Source organism: Manis javanica, chromosome 2 (assembly GCF_040802235.1).
Source record: "Manis javanica isolate MJ-LG chromosome 2, MJ_LKY, whole genome shotgun sequence".
Lineage (NCBI taxonomy): Eukaryota > Metazoa > Chordata > Mammalia > Pholidota > Manidae > Manis > Manis javanica.
This window is the reverse complement of record NC_133157.1, coordinates 19,923,405-19,942,072: the sequence shown is the minus strand read 5'-3', so window position 1 is coordinate 19,942,072 and position 18,668 is coordinate 19,923,405. Positions and strand designations below refer to the sequence as shown.

General features: G+C 37.6%; 2 protein-coding genes across 3 annotated transcripts in view; both read right to left on the bottom strand.

The window, feature by feature from the left end:
- LOC108398488 (KRAB domain-containing protein 4-like) overlaps positions 1 to 11,938 on the bottom strand; it is a 50,581-nt gene extending 38,643 nt beyond the window's left edge. For both annotated transcript variants that reach the window (XM_073226022.1, XM_073226026.1), the window contains exons 1-4: positions 11,752 to 11,938; positions 9,392 to 9,436; positions 7,061 to 7,187; positions 5,478 to 5,570 (exon numbers count right to left, since the gene is read on the bottom strand). In XM_073226022.1, the coding sequence (XP_073082123.1) occupies positions 5,478 to 5,570; positions 7,061 to 7,187; positions 9,392 to 9,406 (235 nt within the window). In that variant the 5' untranslated portion in view covers positions 9,407 to 9,436; positions 11,752 to 11,938. The remainder of the gene's footprint in view (positions 1 to 5,477; positions 5,571 to 7,060; positions 7,188 to 9,391; positions 9,437 to 11,751) is intronic.
- The window catches only part of ZFP37 (ZFP37 zinc finger protein), a 56,942-nt gene that overhangs the window by 21,949 nt on the left and 16,325 nt on the right, over positions 1 to 18,668 (bottom strand). Inside the window, 1 exon segment of the mRNA XM_073226033.1 lies at positions 2,483 to 3,452. Coding sequence (XP_073082134.1) covers positions 2,483 to 3,452 — 970 coding nt within the window.

Here is an 18,668-nt window from a genome sequence, read left to right as displayed (position 1 = left end):
TAATTATTTAGTTTTAAAGCCATTTTAAATACTTTCAGTATTATTAGCTTCAGCTTTTAACTCTGCCTGAACAATTTGAGATGTCTAAGTTTAGACATAGTGGATTGTTTCAGAGTTGCTGGATATGAATCATGTTTTCTTGTTTAATCGCTCAAATTCTAGTTGCTTGAAATGAGAATAGTACCGACTCATAGTGCCCAGTATTTTAGTAATACTGCTGAAGTAGGAAGGAGGCAGTATGAAGTGTCCTTTTAAAAAGACAAAAAGCAAATTGGCTCACAGGTCAATATATTAGGAAGCAAGGAATTTCCTATTTAATGCTCCTGGAAATACTAAGTATAGGAAACCATTAAGTAGAATGCAAACAAATGAAAACAAAGATATTGTAATACCTTCTTAGGATTTCTAAGATTTCAAATGAGTATAGAAGGGGTACAAGCTTTCTTCTTGCTAAAATCATGCAGATTTAATGGGATGATAGTTGGAGAGATAAGCACTAGACAGATGATGAATTCTAATGTTTAAAGGTTCTCTGAAAACATTACTTGGTTTCATAGGAGTTCAAACAGGTAAGGTGGATGTGAAGGAAATTCTGAAAGATGGGAGTTACAAAAATTATTGGCATGACTGCACAACTTAGTATTATCATGTAATTTTCAAGATAACATTGAAAGGCAGGATACACATGAATATTTTAGTTTCTGACATGTTTGTTTATAAAATTGCCATACATTTACATTGCTGCACAATTATCTTAAAAGATGACTGATAAAAAGGAATAAAAGAATTACATGATTGTAATTCACTTCTTTTAATTTAAAATATTAAAGTTTTAAATTTAAATTAAGTCATCATTTTTGTACTTTAAAACATTTTTAATTTAAAATCTAAGAAATATTTGATAAGAAAAATTTAGGATCAAGCTCAATATTGCTTCCCTTTTTCAAGGAAAGTTTTAAAAGGTTTTTTGATATCAATCCTCATACTACTTGACAATTAATATTTATAACATATATGGTCAAGTTATTGTGCTTTAAAAGGAACCATGCCTTGATGAATTCAGAAATGTTATTTGTGATGATAAAATGACAACCCAGTAAGACTTAATTTTTTTCAAACAAATTAAAAAATAAAAGTATAATTTCTAATGTTTAGATTGGTCACAAGGAAATGTACATGGCAGCAAAACAGATATCCTTGAACCAATGTCTCAAAAAACTTATCTTTCATAGGTTCTACATATAAGAACTCAGAATCAAATATCCCCTTTAAAAATGCATGTTTCTTGTTAATTTATTCAACTTAAGGCAGGGACAGGATACAGAATACCAACAATGTCTAATCAAATTCAATTCTGCTTGGAGGTGAAGTGACCTAGCACTCACCTCTCCATGTCCCCTATGGTACAGAATCATTGGGAGGGCTATGAGGTTGGTCTAAATCTAAACCCAATTACTAGGAACATGGTCTTAGTTGGGTCAGGAACCACTCTGGGTTCCACTTACCTCATCCACAAAATGGGTAATGCCTCATACATTTGCTGTGATGATTAAGACAGCATATGCCAAAATGTTTAGCAGAATGTCTTTGTGGTAGAAACATCCAAAAGCAGCTTTTTTTAAAATTCAGTTTTGATCATCACAAGGATATAGATTCCAAGCTATATATAAAAGTACTTGAGTAAATACTACACTGAGTTTAAAACTAACAGGAGTATGAATAGGAATTCCTTGTGTAGAACTATTTTTGTCATGTGTCAAGTATGTCAATATTGTTTACAGTCACTTTCTGCCCTCTTTCACTCATGTGATTCTTTTTTCACCTCTGTGCGCTTTACATCAAACAATTTTTTTAAGTCTACCACCGACTTTTGAAGTTTTCATAAATACACTGGCTTCACCTCTTTATATACATCAAGAATAAGTAGGGAAAAGTTATATATTTCCACTCTTGTTAAATAACGAACAGAACTTTCAGCTACAATTTGTCTTTTTACATTTTTGTTTTAAGATGTGGGGAAAATGGCATCATTTAATGTGGAAATATAAGGCAGATGGAAATATCCAGATTCACTTCCAACTGAGAGATAATTGGGGTTATGAATGCCATTCCTACATCACTTACAGAACGATCACACATGGCTGTCACTTTGTTGTCCTGATGAATCAATTTACTTATTCTTTAAAAATTGCACTACACAGTGAACACATTAACCATATGTAATTGAGATCTTTCTAGCATACTTTTAAAAAGCTTTTACTATTGGGTCTGAACCAAGGTATCCAATGAATGTTAGGTATTTTCATGAAACATGATTTTTCAAAGTTGCTTCTCAGTATGAATTTTCTGATGCTTAACAGTTTCTGGAAATATTGCTGAAGGCTTCCCATGTTTAGGACATTCATAGTTTCTAGCCTGTATGAATTCTGGGATGTGTAATGAAATTTTGATCACTGAAGTAAAGTTTTCTCATTCCATTAGAAAGGTTTCTGTTCATCATGAACTCTCTGATGAACAATGAGAGTAGACTTCTTGCTGAAAGCTTTTCTACAATCACCGCATTCATAGGGTTTTTCTCCAGTATGTATTCTGTGATGTACAGTAAGGTGTGACTTCTTGCTAAAGGCTTTTCCACACTCAATACACTCATATGGTTTCATCCCAGTATGGATTCTCTGATGCACAATGAGTTGTGATTTCTGGATGAAAGCTTTTCTGCATTCACTGCATTCATAGGGTTTCTCCCCAGTATGAATTCTTTGATGTTCAATGAACTGTGAACTCCGGATAAAGGCTTTCCCACAATCGTTGCATTGATATCTTTTGTCCCCAGTGTGAGTTCTCTGATGTACAATGAGATCTGACTTCTGAATGAAGGCTTTTTTACATTCATTACATTTGAAGGGTTTCTCCCCTGTATGAATTCTGTGGTGTACACTTAGTTCTGACTTCCTGTTGAAGGCTTTTCCACACTCATTACACTCATGGGGTTTCTCCCCAGTGTGAATTCTCTGATGTACAATGAGTTGTGAGCGCCAGATGAAAGCTTTCCCACAGTCATTGCATTCATATGGCTTCTCCCCAGTATGAGCTCTTTGATGAACACTAAGCGTTGACTTCTTGATGAAAGCTTTCCCACATTCATTGCACTCATAGGGCTTCTCCCCTGTGTGTATCCTCTGGTGAATAATGAGGTTTGACTTCTGGATGAATGCTTTTCTACATTCACTACATTTATAGGGTTTCTCTCCTGTATGAGTTCTCTGGTGTACAGTGAGTTGTGACTTTTGAATGAAGGCTTTCCCACAGTCGTTACATTTATATGGTTTTTCCCCAGTATGAATTCTCTCATGTACAATGAGTCCTGACTTTCCAGTAAAGGCTTTCCCACACTGAATACATTTAAATGATTTCCCACTGTTTAGAATTTTCGGTTGTATTAAGAGGTGTGACTTTTGTATGAAGGCTTTGATGTGTTCATTAGACGTTCTGTTCAAATGAATCATGTTTCCCAGTGCACAGCTGTTTACTTCTTCAGTCATTGACTTATGGTTAATGAATGCAGTGTGGTTCAAAAGTTTGTCTTCATTTTCCTGGTGATTTATCTCACCTTCAAGCTTCCATTCTTCAAAAATTGAGTATACGCTCATATTATGGAGCATTACTTCAGAAGGGCTCTTCTGTGGGATTATTTCTTTCATTTTGGGTCTAATTTCAAAGTCTGAAAGAAGGAACACAAAACACAAAACACAAAAACAAAAAACAAAGAAAGGTCTTCATTTTAATGGAAATAAACAGAAAGCCAATAAAGAGTATGGTCAGCTTTGAAATTTAAGAGTATGACCTTAAAACCCAAAAATAGGGGAAGAAACAGACATAAAAAGAAGTGAGCAGGGAAGCAATAGATAAAGAAGAGTTGAACCCAGTGTCACATTCCCATATGTCCCCACACACTTTTGCCCCACCCCTACTCTACCACAAGGCTCTGTGAAGAGCAAAATCAGACCAAAAAATAAACTTCAGGAAAGACAGGGGAAGGATGCCAGCAAAGGAGACTGAGGGCAAGTTGAAGGGACCAGCAGAAAGATTAAATCCACACTAAATATGAAATACTTTATAAGTAACCAGGCAGATAAGAGCACAACAACTACAGGGAAAGGATTTCAAAGTACATGTATCTTAATGGGTCAGATAACATAAAAAAGACATGGGACAGAACCAGCTCTATTTAAAGGGGGCAATCCTGAGTTACAAGAAGAGGCAGTTTCAAAGGAAGGAAAAAGGTTAGAAAAAAAAGAACTGCCCTCTGGTAATTTGGTGGTAGTGATGGGGAGAAGGAGAAGAAGTGGAGAAATTTAGGGTAACGGAAGACAAAGCAACCACAAGACCAGAAAAATCAAAACTCTTCCTATTCACAAAAAGAAAAGGAAGGAAGTACTTGGACTTTAAAGTACTTGGACTTTGCTATACTAACAGAAAAGGATCCCATAAATTAGAAATCTTATAAAAATATCATGCTATAATAAAAATGAACAGAAGAAAAGTAAAGTCCATTGAGTACTACTATAGAAAATCAGGAAATCAATTTGTACAGATATCAACAGAGGAAATTTTCCCCTGCAGAAAACAAAAACAAAAACTAGTCAAAAAGAGAAGAAAATTTTGTCTGACCTCTAAACAGAATTAAATAGACTCAAACAAGCATTTGAGGACAAGGACAACCATCATGAATCAGAAATTCAAAACAAAATCAAAAGTTGAAGTGGACAAAAAACTGGGAGAGATAAAAAGAACTCATCAAGCTTGTGGAAAAAATCAAGGTTAAATTAAAAGGTGTGAACAGGGGGAAAAGGAGAATTCAACAAGCAGCATTGAAGAAAGGCAAGAAAACAACCAAGATAATAAAAATAAAGAATCAAGTAAAAATGTCTTAGAGAAAGTAGTGGAAAAGGAAGGCAGGCAAAGAGAATAATATTCCTATTACTTGGAATCCCTGAAGAATTTTTAAAAACAAGAGATTGTAACTCTTTCACACTAAAGGGTGAGGAAAACAGAAGGTAATTGGAAAGGACAAGAATATCATTCAGTAAGTTACTTTGAAAGAGAGCATGTCTAAGAATTCCTAAATATGTAAGGGGAGGAATATAAGCCTATTTTGGAACAATGGTTTGCTGAGGATGTTAGCCAAAGGGAAGCTAACTAATTAAGAAATGTCCTCCATGTCAAGAGCATAATAAGATTCAAAGTACAGGAAAGAGGGGTTACTTCTTCTCTAAAAGTCAAGCAAAGAAAAAGGATTGTATGGGTGTTTGATATGTAGCAGCGTCACTTTTTAATAATCCCACACCAACTGTCTTCAGCCACTTCTAGACCTTGGCCTTAAACAATGATTTCATAAAAATATTCCAAAGATAAACATTTTACTAATCAATATGAATCCTACTTCCACATCTCCCATGTAACAGTTTCTCACTTACTTGGACAGGCCCAGCTTGAAACTTCTCCCTCCTTCATCCATAGCTCTCCTTGCTTCAGTAAGAAAAATACATCTGACTTCAGAGATTGATACCCTGTTTATGGGAAATGATAAAGGACTTCTGCTTTAGTGGACATCCAACTATCCTAGAATTCAGATCCATTACATATGCACCAGAATAGCTAAAATTAAAAGGACTGACATTACCAAATATTGATGGAACTCTCATGTGTTGCTTGTAGGATATAAATTGGCATAACTTCTTTGGAAAACTGTCTGGTAGTTAACTAAAGCTAAATATACATATGACCCAGAAATTCCACTCCTATGTATATACCCAACAGAAATGAAATGCTTATTTTCACTAGGAGATATGTATAAAAGTGTCTGTAACAGCTTTATTCAAAATGGCACAAATGTAAAAAAAAAGCAAATGACCACCAACAGTAGAAAGACAAGTTGATTAATTACTGTATCCTCATTGAATTAAATATGCAACTATAAGGAGGAAAAAACTGTCCATAGTCACATGCAATAACATGCATGAATTTCACAGATATTATGTATTATGAAATAAACCAAACTCACACACTGTGTGATTACACATACATGAAGTTCAAGAACAGACAAAATTAAGCTATGGTGATAGAAGTCACAAGTTATCTCTGAGAAGGTAAATGGCATGGGGCTTAGAGGAGCCTGCTGGGGTGGTGGAAATGTTCTACATCTTGATCAAAGTAGTGGTTAAGTAGGTATACATATGAAAAATGCATCAAGTTGTATATTCAGCATTTGACACTTTACTATACACATTATACCTCATTTATAAAACCTAGGAATTTGGGTACAGCCCACTGTCTTTAACTTCCAAAGAATGAACAGGATGCAGCATCCATTTTCTTTTCATCCAAGTCTACTGGAGAGGTAGAAATATGGTATTTGGTACTCAAAATTAATATTCTTTTGACCCTTATAATTTGAAATGAGGCTCATTAAGCATTCAGAGACTCAAAAGCTTTTCATAAACCAAACAGTCAGTCAGGTACTATGGGGGATTTAATATATGTCCATACATTTTTTGACACTCATCCCTTAATTCTCCTCCCCTTGAGCATGGGCTGGACCTACTAATCACTTCTAGTAACACAATAAGGCAGAGGGATCGTCCTGATTTTGGAGACCTTGTCGTGAAAGGCACTATGACTTCTCTTGCTCTTTCTCACATCACTCTCTCTGGGGGAAGTTTGCCGTGTCAGGAGAGCAGGCCACAGGGTGAGGAACTGAGATCCTCTGCCAATGAAGAGCAAGGATCTGAGCTTCCTGTCAACAGTCACGTGAGTGAGTTAACTTAGAAATGGATCTTATACTCCCGGTCAAGCTTTCAGGTAATGACAACCCCTGTCAACATCTGACTATCACCACATGGGAGACCACGAGCCAGAATCACCCAGTTAAGCCATTTCAAATTTCTGATCTCCACAAATTGTTAGTAAAAACCATTTGTGTTAAACCACTAAACTTTGGAGTAATTGCCATGCAGCAATAGTAACTACTACCAGCACCTCTGAGGAAAACTGTCCTTACCCACTGAAACTAGGTTGCTGTAGTTCTCCAGCATCACATCCCTGTACAGGTTTCTCTGAGCAGAGTCCAGCTGCTGCCACTCCTCCTGAGTGAAGTCCACAGTCACATCTTTGAATGTCACAAATCCCTGTAACAGGACATTCCTGTTCACTCTAAAGTGAAAAACACCGGGTGATGTATGAAAGATGTGTGAGGAGTTATTTCTGTTTCCATCATGCAGAATTCATCATAATACACAAAAGATGTGTACTGTGAGGCCAATTTTGCATTCCACTATGTGAGAGAACCAAAAATCTCATTAGAAAAACTTTGCCATTGAGTATCATTCATCTCTCTTTCCACCAACAAGCATTTATTAAGCACCTGCATAACCAGCACTATTTAGTGCTCAGAATACAAATATGAATAAAAGGAAGTTTATAGACTAGTAGATGGAGGCAAACAAGTAAATATTACATGCTATAAGGTGGCAAGGGGGTTATGACAGAAAACTGTGATTTTATTTTGGGATGTTGAGTTGGTTTTGTAGATGTGCAAAATGAATAGTGAAAAATGAAAAATAAAATTTGTTAAGAAAGATAAAATAAAAAGTTTCTGAAATGTAAGAAATGAATAGTGTGTTTGTTGGCAACATGTGGAGAAGCAGAAATACCATTCCAGATGGAGGGAGGAGTAAGAAAAAAGGCATGGGGACATGAGAAAGACATGATAAATTCATAGTAAAGACAAGGTAAATACACTGTGAATACTTCAGTGTAATGCTCTCAACCACTACTTATTCACATAAGCACCTTCACAGTTTTTATCATATCTGTATGTCATCTGCACTACTGACTTAATAGTTTTAAACAACTCCAATTTTTTAAATTTAAATAAATAGATTTTGAGAGAGAAAAGTAGTATCACTCATCATAAAATGCATATAACAACAAATAGACATGACATAAAATTTGCTACTTCAACCACTGTTATGTGTATTCAGTGGTATTATGTTCACAATTTGTGCACCCATCACCACTATTTCCAGAACTTTATCATCACCCCAAACAGAAACTCTATACCCACTGAGCAATAACTCCCCATTTCTCCCATAAAACCACAGCCCTGGCAACCGCAAAACTACTTTCTAACTCTACAAATTTGCCTATTCTAGATATTTCATATAAGTGGAATCATACAATATTTGTTCTTTTGTGTCTAACTTATTTCACTGGGCATGTTTTCAAGGTTTATTTATGCTGTAACATGTATTAGAACATCATTCATTTTTATGGCTGAATAACATTTCATTATAAAAACCCATTCTGTTTATCCATTTATCTGCCAATGGACACATATGTAAGTATTTGCATACTGAGACAGTATGGTCACTAAAAAGATACATCAGTAGAAATTCTCGTTTTTTATCCCTGTACCTCAGTGGATCATCCTGCACATCTCCTGAGGAAGGCATGCTTCCCACTTGAAGGCTACTATCCTGAAGCTACAGGCTACATAGTGGGTATAACCAATGGAAAACTACAGATAAAAGTTAAACAATATACACATTCAAATAAAAACATTTAAACTGTATGACAATTACAACCCCTAAGATGCTGGCTAGCAGTGTTTAGCTAAGTGATAAACTAACAGAAATGAGCAAATTCATTTGATCTCCACTATTTATCAAGCATGCTCGCTTGATAATACACTTTGAAGGTCTCAACCTACTGCATTTTAAAGGAAAAATAGCTGCTTCACTTATTGGTTAAAAACTGCAAATTAAAACAAGTAGTGTCACTACCATTAATAACACAAATATCCTGGACCAATTTCACAAACTCCCAGGGTGAGAAATGCTGCTCCAAGAATTATAGATTTTATTCATGGATCAAGGCAGACTGATAGCTGTGTACTTGGACCTCATGATTTTACTGCCTGGAAACTGAATTCTGCTTTGTTATCATGCCCTATGTTTATTCTGAGAAATGGTTTAAGAGACAGCTATGAAAAAACCTGCTACGAAATTTATCATGGGTTGGCAAATGTTAAGGACACTTGCCTTCTACATCACGTGTAGGCAGACCCATCAGGAGAGTAACTTCAGACCTAAGTGCCAAAAAAATCTTTAGTTCCCTCAAGAAATTTAACACATTTAATGTATAATGTAAATCTTAAAATTGCAGATGAAATCAACTTTAAACAACTATGACAAGTACTATATAATTTGTATGTCTACATTTCCTTGGTCTAGATCTTCTATTTCATTTTACCTGATGTTTACATTTTTTTCATTTAATTGAATTCTTTTAATCTGCCTCAAACACAGTGGAAAACAAAAAGCTCACTTACCTGAGACTTGGTCATTTTTTGTTGCTATTCAGAAGGGGCAGATATCTGTAAAGACAGAGCTGGGATGAGCAAGGAGAGATTTAACAGAAGACAGCCTCGAGAGTCTAGGTCTGCCCTCTTATTCCCAGAATCCTGAGCCTGGAAATCCCTATCAATAGCTACATAAAAGGTTGCCCTTTGTTACGATTAGCATGTGTAATGTGTGTGTGGGGGCACGGGGAGGGCTGTACAACACAGAGAAGACGAGTAGGGATTCTGCAGCATCTTACTATGCTGATGGACAGTGACTGTAATGGGGTTTGGGGGGGACTTGGTGAAGGGGGGAGCCTAGTAAACATAATGTTCTTCATGTAATTGTAGATTAATGATACCAAAAAAAAAAAAAGATTGCCCCTTTTAGGCTGCTCCTTTGAAAGGTTCCTCTTAGAGAGCCCACAGAGGATTATGCTGAAATAACATCAACTTACAGTTCTGAAAAGGTCAGGACATTGTATGTTTTTCCTTTGAGAATGTGAATGTTTGTATTCCATTGTTTTAAAAGTTTCTCCTTTGACCCCCGCCCAAATCTATCATTAGAAATTTATTCTAAAAAAAAAATAAGCATAGATGTATGCAGAGACATTTTTGCAAGGATATTCATAACAATGCTGCTTTATCACTTAAAATGTAGAGACTGCCTAGATGTTCAACAATAGGATTGGTTAAATTAGTTATTGAAAGGATAGAATACTACACAGTCTTTAAAATTGTCTTAGAAAAATATTTATAGACTTGTAAATTTTTTCCTGTTTTATTGTACAAAGCAATAGAAACAGGTTATAAAATAAATATATTGAAAATAAATATATTTGAAAGAAAAAAGTGAAAGAACATACATCAAAATGTTATGGTTACTTTTGGGTGGTAAGATTACAAGTGATTTCTATTGAGTTGCATTTAGCATTTTCAGTTTCGAATTCTAGAATAAACAGATTATTTTTTAACTAAAAAATTAGAATTATTCTCAGCAGCTATTGTCCAATTGACCTCTAAACCCAAGCTCCTATCAAGGATGTTCTAAAGAGCACAATTCAGTAGATGGAATGTGGCTGAAAGAAAATAAACAGGGCTTCAATAAGCTGTAATCACTCTTACAATAAATCATTCTTACAACAATCGCTCTCTTCCATCCACTTACAGGGCTCAGTTCAAATGTCACTTTCTCTAGAAAGCCTTTCCAGGTACCTCCTGGAGACATTCAGCCATTCCTTCCTCTGACTTCCCCAGTGTCCAACACTCTGATACAGAGTTTTCTGGTTACAGGTTTAAGGCAAGAGATGATGCAGCCTGTACTAAGACTGTGGCTAAGGAATAGGGAGGACAAACTGGAGAAATGTCAGAAAGGCAAAATCACCAGGATCAGAGGAGGATTGACTGGATATGGGGAGAAGGGTAGGAAGAAAACTAAATGTCTTCAGGATTTTTAGTATGGTCATCTGAAAGAAGAGTGACGCCATTCATAATAATGTAGAATATAGTAGGACACGAGGTAAGGCCTGGAGAAGATGATAAACCCTATTTTGAACATGTTAAGATTGAGTTTCTGTGAGTAAATCTCACAAAGATGTACAGGAGACAGTCGGCTACTGTGAATCTGGAGCTTGTTAGAAATGTCTGGGCTGATGCTATAGATTGGCAAGTCATGACTCTTAAAAGTGGAAGCTGACACAATGAGAGTACCTGAAATGAGAGTACACAATGAGAGTCCACAGATTGAAGGACAGGGAGAAGGCAAAAGAGCTTTGAGAAAGGGTTTTTGAGGAGAGACTTCGGCTTTAAGTACTTAACTAGCTACAAAACAGTAAAAGAGATTATAAACTGCCTGAAATCTGTCCACCAGATGGAACCAGGGGTGGAAACATAAACTTTAGGGGAATGATGGGAACGCTCCTCCTACCCTCACATCCTTACGGGTATTAACTCACCCAAGAAAACCTAGCACACGAGTATGCGTGAAGTGCAGCCTGACTGCAAACTGTTATAATTCAGGGATGGAGCCCCAATCACAGATCACGAGCAGCCTGCTCCCCAAGCTATCACACGCTCTTAACAGCTGCCCACTACAGCCTGCATTCACAGATCCAAAATAATCCTGAAGACGGACACCTGTCTTCAGGACCCCAACGACTGGTTTCTATGTGACCTCAACCCGTAACTCTGAGAGACCCAGAATTACTCACATAGACACGCCCGATCACTAGCCCCACAAATGCCCGGTCAGTCATTGACCCTCTTCAGAGTCCACGACCAGCAGAGCCACTAAGCAGCGAGCTCCACCGGGCGGCAACCGCTCTCTGGAGTAGGCCCCCTTAACTACTAACCACACAAGACCGGAAATCACGGACGACAGAGACGCTGAATCGCGGATCAAACATCGCACCCTTATTCGCAGCACCGCACGCGGTGACCGAAACCTCCTCTCAGAACAGGATCCTCGACTTGCTGAGCGCTCGACCCCGCCCCTTCCGAACCGGACTCTCCAGGAGTTACGCAGAAGCCGGCGCAGCCCCTGACCTGCTTCTATCGCGAGACTTTCCGAGTTGTTGGTCCGCCTAAACTGGGGAACTAACATGGCCGCGCCCGAGGACCGTAAAGTGTGTAGCGCCATATTTCGAGTAGGTATTGTTGGCCATACAGCAGAGAATTCTTTGAGCAAAGCTGAGACCTGGCATACGAGAGCTGCGGAAAGGATGCACGGGAGCAAAGACATAAAACTAGGACAGAATTCCTGGTGTCTGAACATGGAGACAGGGAACCTATTCAGCTAAGATGTGTAGAAAATGGAGAAACAGCGTGAGATGCGAAGCAAAGATGGGGAAGCAGGGGAAGCCCCTCCTGTTGTTAGGCAGATGAGAAGAGTTTCAGAGAGCTAAAAATCAGTTGATCTACATCACATCGCTTCAATTTCGCGATCCTGAGGTATAGTAATAATGATGGTAAATGTTCATCAAGCACTTCCTATGTGTTTACAGAGGTAGGTATTTAATTTAGGTTTTAATTGAGGTGGTGAAGTCAGGATGGAGCAGTATTGTCCCTGGGAGATAGCACTGCGTGGAGTCAGGATGCCTGTCATCTGGTCAACTCCAGCCAGTCACGCGGGAAAATGAGTGCAGATGTCCTCCCCTAGGAATGCTTTACCTGGTTGAGTTGGAAAGACTGCCCTTGCTAAAAACACTTCAGATGGCAGCACAGGGGAGTGTAAGGATGGGGAGAGACTCTGAAGGATGATTCAGAACCCCTAGGTTCTTCTCTCAGCCTCCTCTTGAACTTGCTCTGCGGTTTTGGAACAGCCACTTTCCCTATGTTCTCTCATCTGTAAAGTAGAGGGAGGTTGTAAAATACTCGTTTGGGTATTTCAGTGTTTGCTGACGGGAAGAGGAAAGTTTCAGGGGTCAATGTCAGTGAGAAACACTTCAGAAGCCACAGTTTTTAAATAATAAATACCGTATAGTGTTATGGTTAAATTAAACAAACAAGGAGACCGTTGCACTGAGGTGGTTCTAATGCCTTAGCAACCTTCCTAAGCTAACCAGACCCGAGCCTGTAAACGTCCCAAGGTTCAGAAATCAAAACTTAAGGACAACCAATCACAACCAACCAATATAAGGCAACTGCTTAAGCTATAGGCTATAGGCAATCAAATAATTTGTTGCCTTACTTCCTGGTCTTCTCTATTGAAGTCTTGCCCCTGTCTCCTGCCAGTGAGCACTTCTCATCACATCTTGTCTGGTGCTGCCCAATTCAAATCAATTTTTGGTAAAATAAACTCTTAAATTGTTAATGTGACTTTGTTTATATTTTAACATCACTACAGAATATCCAGCCCTAACTAATGCCTAAAGACACTATGAATTAATTTTCAGGGTTCACTCAGCTCCTTAAAACCAGATACAGTGGACTTCACGCTTCTGGAATGTTTTCCTCAACCATATGCCAGGAAATTACTATTCATACTTAAAAGCTACATTCCAAAATCCTCTTCTTTCTAGGCTTTTTCCAGAGCCCCAGGGAATCTGCTTCTTTTTATGGGAACAAGTACATATGCCTTCCTCTGTCACAGCCATTGTTGCCTGGGACTGGAATCTCCAGTGTTTGTCATACTCCCCTTTGGTTTGACAGCTACTCAGAGCAAGACTGTGTCAGAATTAGCTTAGTTTCATGTTTTTGCTTTTTTGTGTTTGTTAGATATATATTTATGTCAACTGACTCTTGCTTCATAATATAAAGCACATTCAGTTCTCCAATCACACATTTATTATTGCCATGCTTTGGAATGCAAGGGAGGAGCTCAGAGTCTGATGTTGACAATGCAGTGTCATCAGTCACCTGATGGGCATGATCTGTACTGACAGGCACAGTAAGTGGTGCTTAACTCTGTCAGGGAGTGGGTGGTAGTGTTGGTGTGAGAAGGGGCTCTCAGGAAGGCTCAAGACATGATTTTAAAAACATGAGTCTTGGACAAGGAACTGGAGTTTGTCAGGAAAGCAAGGTGAAGAAGGCGTCTCAAGAACAGCAGGTGTAAACCACTTGTCACCTACCTTAGAGCAGACTGATCCCACCTCCACATCTTTGTTCAGATGGTTTCCTCTTTTGGGAGTGCCCACACACTCCTGTTTTGGGGGGAAATTCCTTGCCAAAAGATCAGGAACATCTCCTTTGCCTTGTATGGTCCGAAATGAATAGTTCTTTTACAAGTATAATCTAAATCAGATTGCCCACAATCTACATCGCTTGGGCAAATCTGGCCTGCTATCTGTTTCAATAAATAAGCTTTATTGGAAAGCAGTTTTGCTTGTTCATTTACATACTGTCATTCATTACATTTACTGTCTCTGGTTGCTTTTGTGCTGTAATGGCAGAATTGAGTAGTTTTGACAGAAACCATATGGCCTGCAAAGTCTAAAATATTGACTGTCTATCCCTTTACACCAGAGGTTTGCTGAACCCTGATTTAATTTAACGTTGAGGGAGAAACCATTATTATCCCCTTTTTACAGAGGAGGAATCTGAGGCACCAAAAGGTCACACAGCTTGTTAGCAGTGCAGCCAAGTCCCAAAGTCTGACTCAGAGCTTATGCTCCTAACCATTACACGACAGTACATCTTAATAATGAGTGTCTTCTGAATGTCAATTAATTTCTTCTGGTAAAGAGGCAAAGATATCAGTACCATTTGTCACTCAATCCAGGACAGCTTTGACAGTAAAAAAAAAAAAATGTGCTATTAATAATTCTATCTGGACAACAGGCATAAAATCTGTCCTGGGCGATCTAGGATGTATGCTGACCCCAGAGACAGGAACAGAGATACACAAGGTAGAGTAAAACATAGTTAAAATTAAGAAAAATGCCTTATTTCATAAGCCAGATAAGTATACTTTCTTGCTTTGGAATCACACACACATAAGAATACTTTATGGTGAATTTTTATGTTACTTCCCTTAGCTTATGATACTTACCTTACTTAAACAATGAAAATAATTCTTACTGTCCAGATGCTCCAGGTTAATCATGATGTGGGAGAATGTTCTGTTGAATATTCCATTCTACTCTCAGCTGGCTTAGAAAGTTAGAGGCGGCATGGGTCAGATAATCCATGGAAATGGCATTATGCACATGATAAATGTGTAGAATCTCATGTACTACAGATGTGTGATATGCAACTTACTTTGATACAAATTTATAGTCCAAAGATTGCTTTCAGTCAATCAGATACAATCCAGATACATCTGAAAGTGGTGGTTTTTATAGATTGTTATAGAAAAGAGATGCAGTCCCTCAGGGGAAAGCACATACATTGGAAAAAACAAGGCACCAAGGATGGAGCCTTGGAAAATACCTACTGATGAAGGGTGAGAAGAAACAGAGGAACCAATGAGTGCAACAGAAGAGAGGGGCCGGGTGGGGTGGGGGAGCAGATCACAGAGAGCGGATCAGAGGAACCAATGGTGAAATAGTTAAAGGAAGAAGGAAGTATCAAATGTCAGATACAACCAAAAATCCACTAAGATAAGGACAAAAATGTCCCTTGGATTTAATAACAGCAAGATATGGCCTTATTAGAAATTGTTTCACAGTAATGAGGAAGAGAGAGCCCTACTTCATTGTACTGAAGCATGAATGTCAACTGGGGAAGTGGAAATGCCAAGATAGTACCAGTTTTCAAGGAGCTTGTGTGTTAAGGGAGAAAAAGATGAGAGTTCAGGTTACAAGCTGGTTATTTTTAACATACAAGGCAATTTAAACACGTCAGAGACTGGGAAGAGCTGCAGCAGAAAAGGAGAGTTAAAGGCCCAGAAGAGAGTGAATTCCCTGGTGGAGAATGATCCCAAAGTAGAAAGGAGAAAGGTCTCAAGGTATGTAAGAAATGAAAAATGAAGGGAGAAATCAAGAAAACAAAAGGAACTATATAAAAAATGTTTTTAATTCAAAATGGAATAAGAAACAAAAGCAAAATTTAAACTATTACCTGAGAATCACGTCTTCAGATAATTATACAGATCAAAAACCCAATTAAAGAAACAGAGGTGCCTTGATAATAATTAAAGACATGTAAATTAAACAATGAACTTTTTTCCATATTGGTAAAGATTTAAAAGCCTGTTAATACCCAATGTGAAAAGAATCAAGTATGGACTTATTCACATACATTGTAGGTTGCAGACGATTTGGCAATACTTTCAAAATTGAACACGTGCCACAACAATTTAAAAAAAGAAAAAGTTGGTGGGCTTACTGTCATTCTACCTGACTTTAAAGCTTATTATAAAGTTACAACAATCAGTTCAGTCAAAGTAAATAAACAGAAAAATGGAACAGAGTTCAGAAATAGACCCCCACATATATATCAAGTTGATGTTTATTTAACCCTTTGTTTTGGTGGTATCAGTGGTGGGAAGAGATGCCACGTGGGGTTGTTGGCAAGTCCCAGTGGAAGAACAACTTAGTTCCTGGGATTCTGGAGCAAGGCCAGTGTCTGAGATGAGCAGAGGTAGCTGAGAATGGATAATGGAGAAGGGAAACAGTGAGTTATCTACTGTGAACCTGAGACCACTATAGCAGCAGGAGCTGTAATTTACCCCACTAATGTCTCTCTCCTAATTTCTCCCCAGGCAGCGAGGGACTCAGATATCCTAGAGGATGGACTTCACAGATACATATAGAGAAGTGTATCTGAGCAGAGCAAGGGATGGATTATGATAGACGTAGAGTTGCATATCCAGATTCTTCTTCAAGGAACGACGTGCTATTCAGCTGTGGGGAGTGCGCAATCAAAAGACAACTTATAGCTGTCAGCTACTTAAAGATGGGCCTCAGCTACAGGGAGCTGCCTCACCCAAGGTCATGCCCTTTGCAGGGCAGCATCCATCTGGTGAATGAGGAAGGTGGGGGCATAAAGGTCCAATCAGGGCACTTGTGTGGGAAAAACAGTCACTCCAGAGCTTCCCATCATGTTAGCAAAGGCTTTGTTGGGCCTGAAATGTATTTAAACTTCCTTCACTCAATCCTGCCTCTCCCACTTTCTTTCACAGGTATTGTACTGATCTTTAATGAGCATCTGATAACCTCCATATCTATCTCAGTATTTGCCTCCAGAGAACCCAACCACAATTTTATTGTGCTTAGAGAGCATACTCTGTATGATTTCAGTCATTTTGAATGTATCAATGGGTTTTGTGGCCCAGTATATTTTCTGTCTTGGTATATATATCATGTACATTTGAAAAAATATATGTTCTACAGTGGTAGAGTTAATGTTCTATAAATATCAGTTAGGTAAAAGTTTTTTTATAGTATTCTGCAGGTAATCTATGTCTTTACTAATTTTTCTGTCTAGTTGTTCCATCAGTTGCCTACAGAGGGGTATGAAAATCTCCCATTATGATTGTGGAATTGTCAGTATCTCCCTTTAATTATTTCAATTTCTGCTTCAATTTCTGAATTCCTCCAAATTCTTTCAATATACTTTGGAGCTCAGTTTTAGGTGCATAAACATTTATGAATGTTATGTCTTCTTGATGAATTGTTTACCTTTTTAAATTGGCCCTTTTTATCTCTGTTACACTCTTTATTGAGAAATCTGTTTTGTCTGCTATTAATATAGCCATTCTAGCCTTTGAATGCTTACTATTTGTATGGTATATCGTTTTCAGTCCACTTAATTTTAACTTCTTGGTGTTTTTTTAAATTCTAGATCTTGTAGAAAGCATAAAATTGTGTCTTGCTTTTTTATCCATTATGAAAATCTGCCTGTTAATTGAAGTGCTTAGTTCATTTACTTTTTTTATGGAATGTCGTTGACATAATACAATGGTTTCAGGTGTACAACATAGTGATTCAACATTTACATATATTATGAATGCTTCCCATGCTGTACCTTTCATCTCTGTGACATTTATTTTGTAACTGGAAGTTTGTATCTCTTGAAACTCTTCAGCCTGTTTTGCTTGTCCCCATCCACTCCCTTCAGCAACCACTAGTTTGTTCTCTGTATGAATCTGTTTCTGAGTTTTGTTTATTCATTTGTTTTGTTTAGTCCTACATATAAGTGAAATCATGTGTAATTTGTCTTTCTCTGACTTATTTCACTTAGCATAATACCTTCTAGGTCTATAAATGTTGTTGCAAATGGCAGGATTTCACTCTTTTTATGGCTGAGTAATATTCCTTTGTGTATATATACATCTTCTTTATCTGTTCACCTATTAATGGGACTTAGGTTGCTTCAGTATCTCAGTTATTGTAAGTAATGCTGCAATAAACAGGAGTGCATGTATCTCTTCAAATTAGTGTTTTTGTTTTCTTCAGTTAAATACACAGAAGTGTAAATATTAGATTGTATGGTATATCTATCTATGTTTACTTTTTTGAGAACAGTCCATGAACTTATAATGTAATTATTACTCTGGTTGGATTTAGGTCCCCCATCTTATTGTTTACATTGTTTGTGCCCTTTGATTTTTATTCCTCTGTACCTCCCTTCCTGCTTCCATTAGGAATTTTTAAATAATTTCTGGAGGTTCACAAATTTATCTGTCTTATTTTTTACTATACCTCTTTGCTTTACCCTTTGGTGGTTTCTCCAGGGATTGCTCTATACATCTTTGACTTTCACTATCTACTTGAAGTTGATATTGTGCCATATCACATAGAAACCTGTCTACAATATAGGTTTTACTCCCCATTCTTCATACTAGAGAGTTTTTTTTTCTTTCTTTTTTTCTTATGGCATGCCTTCT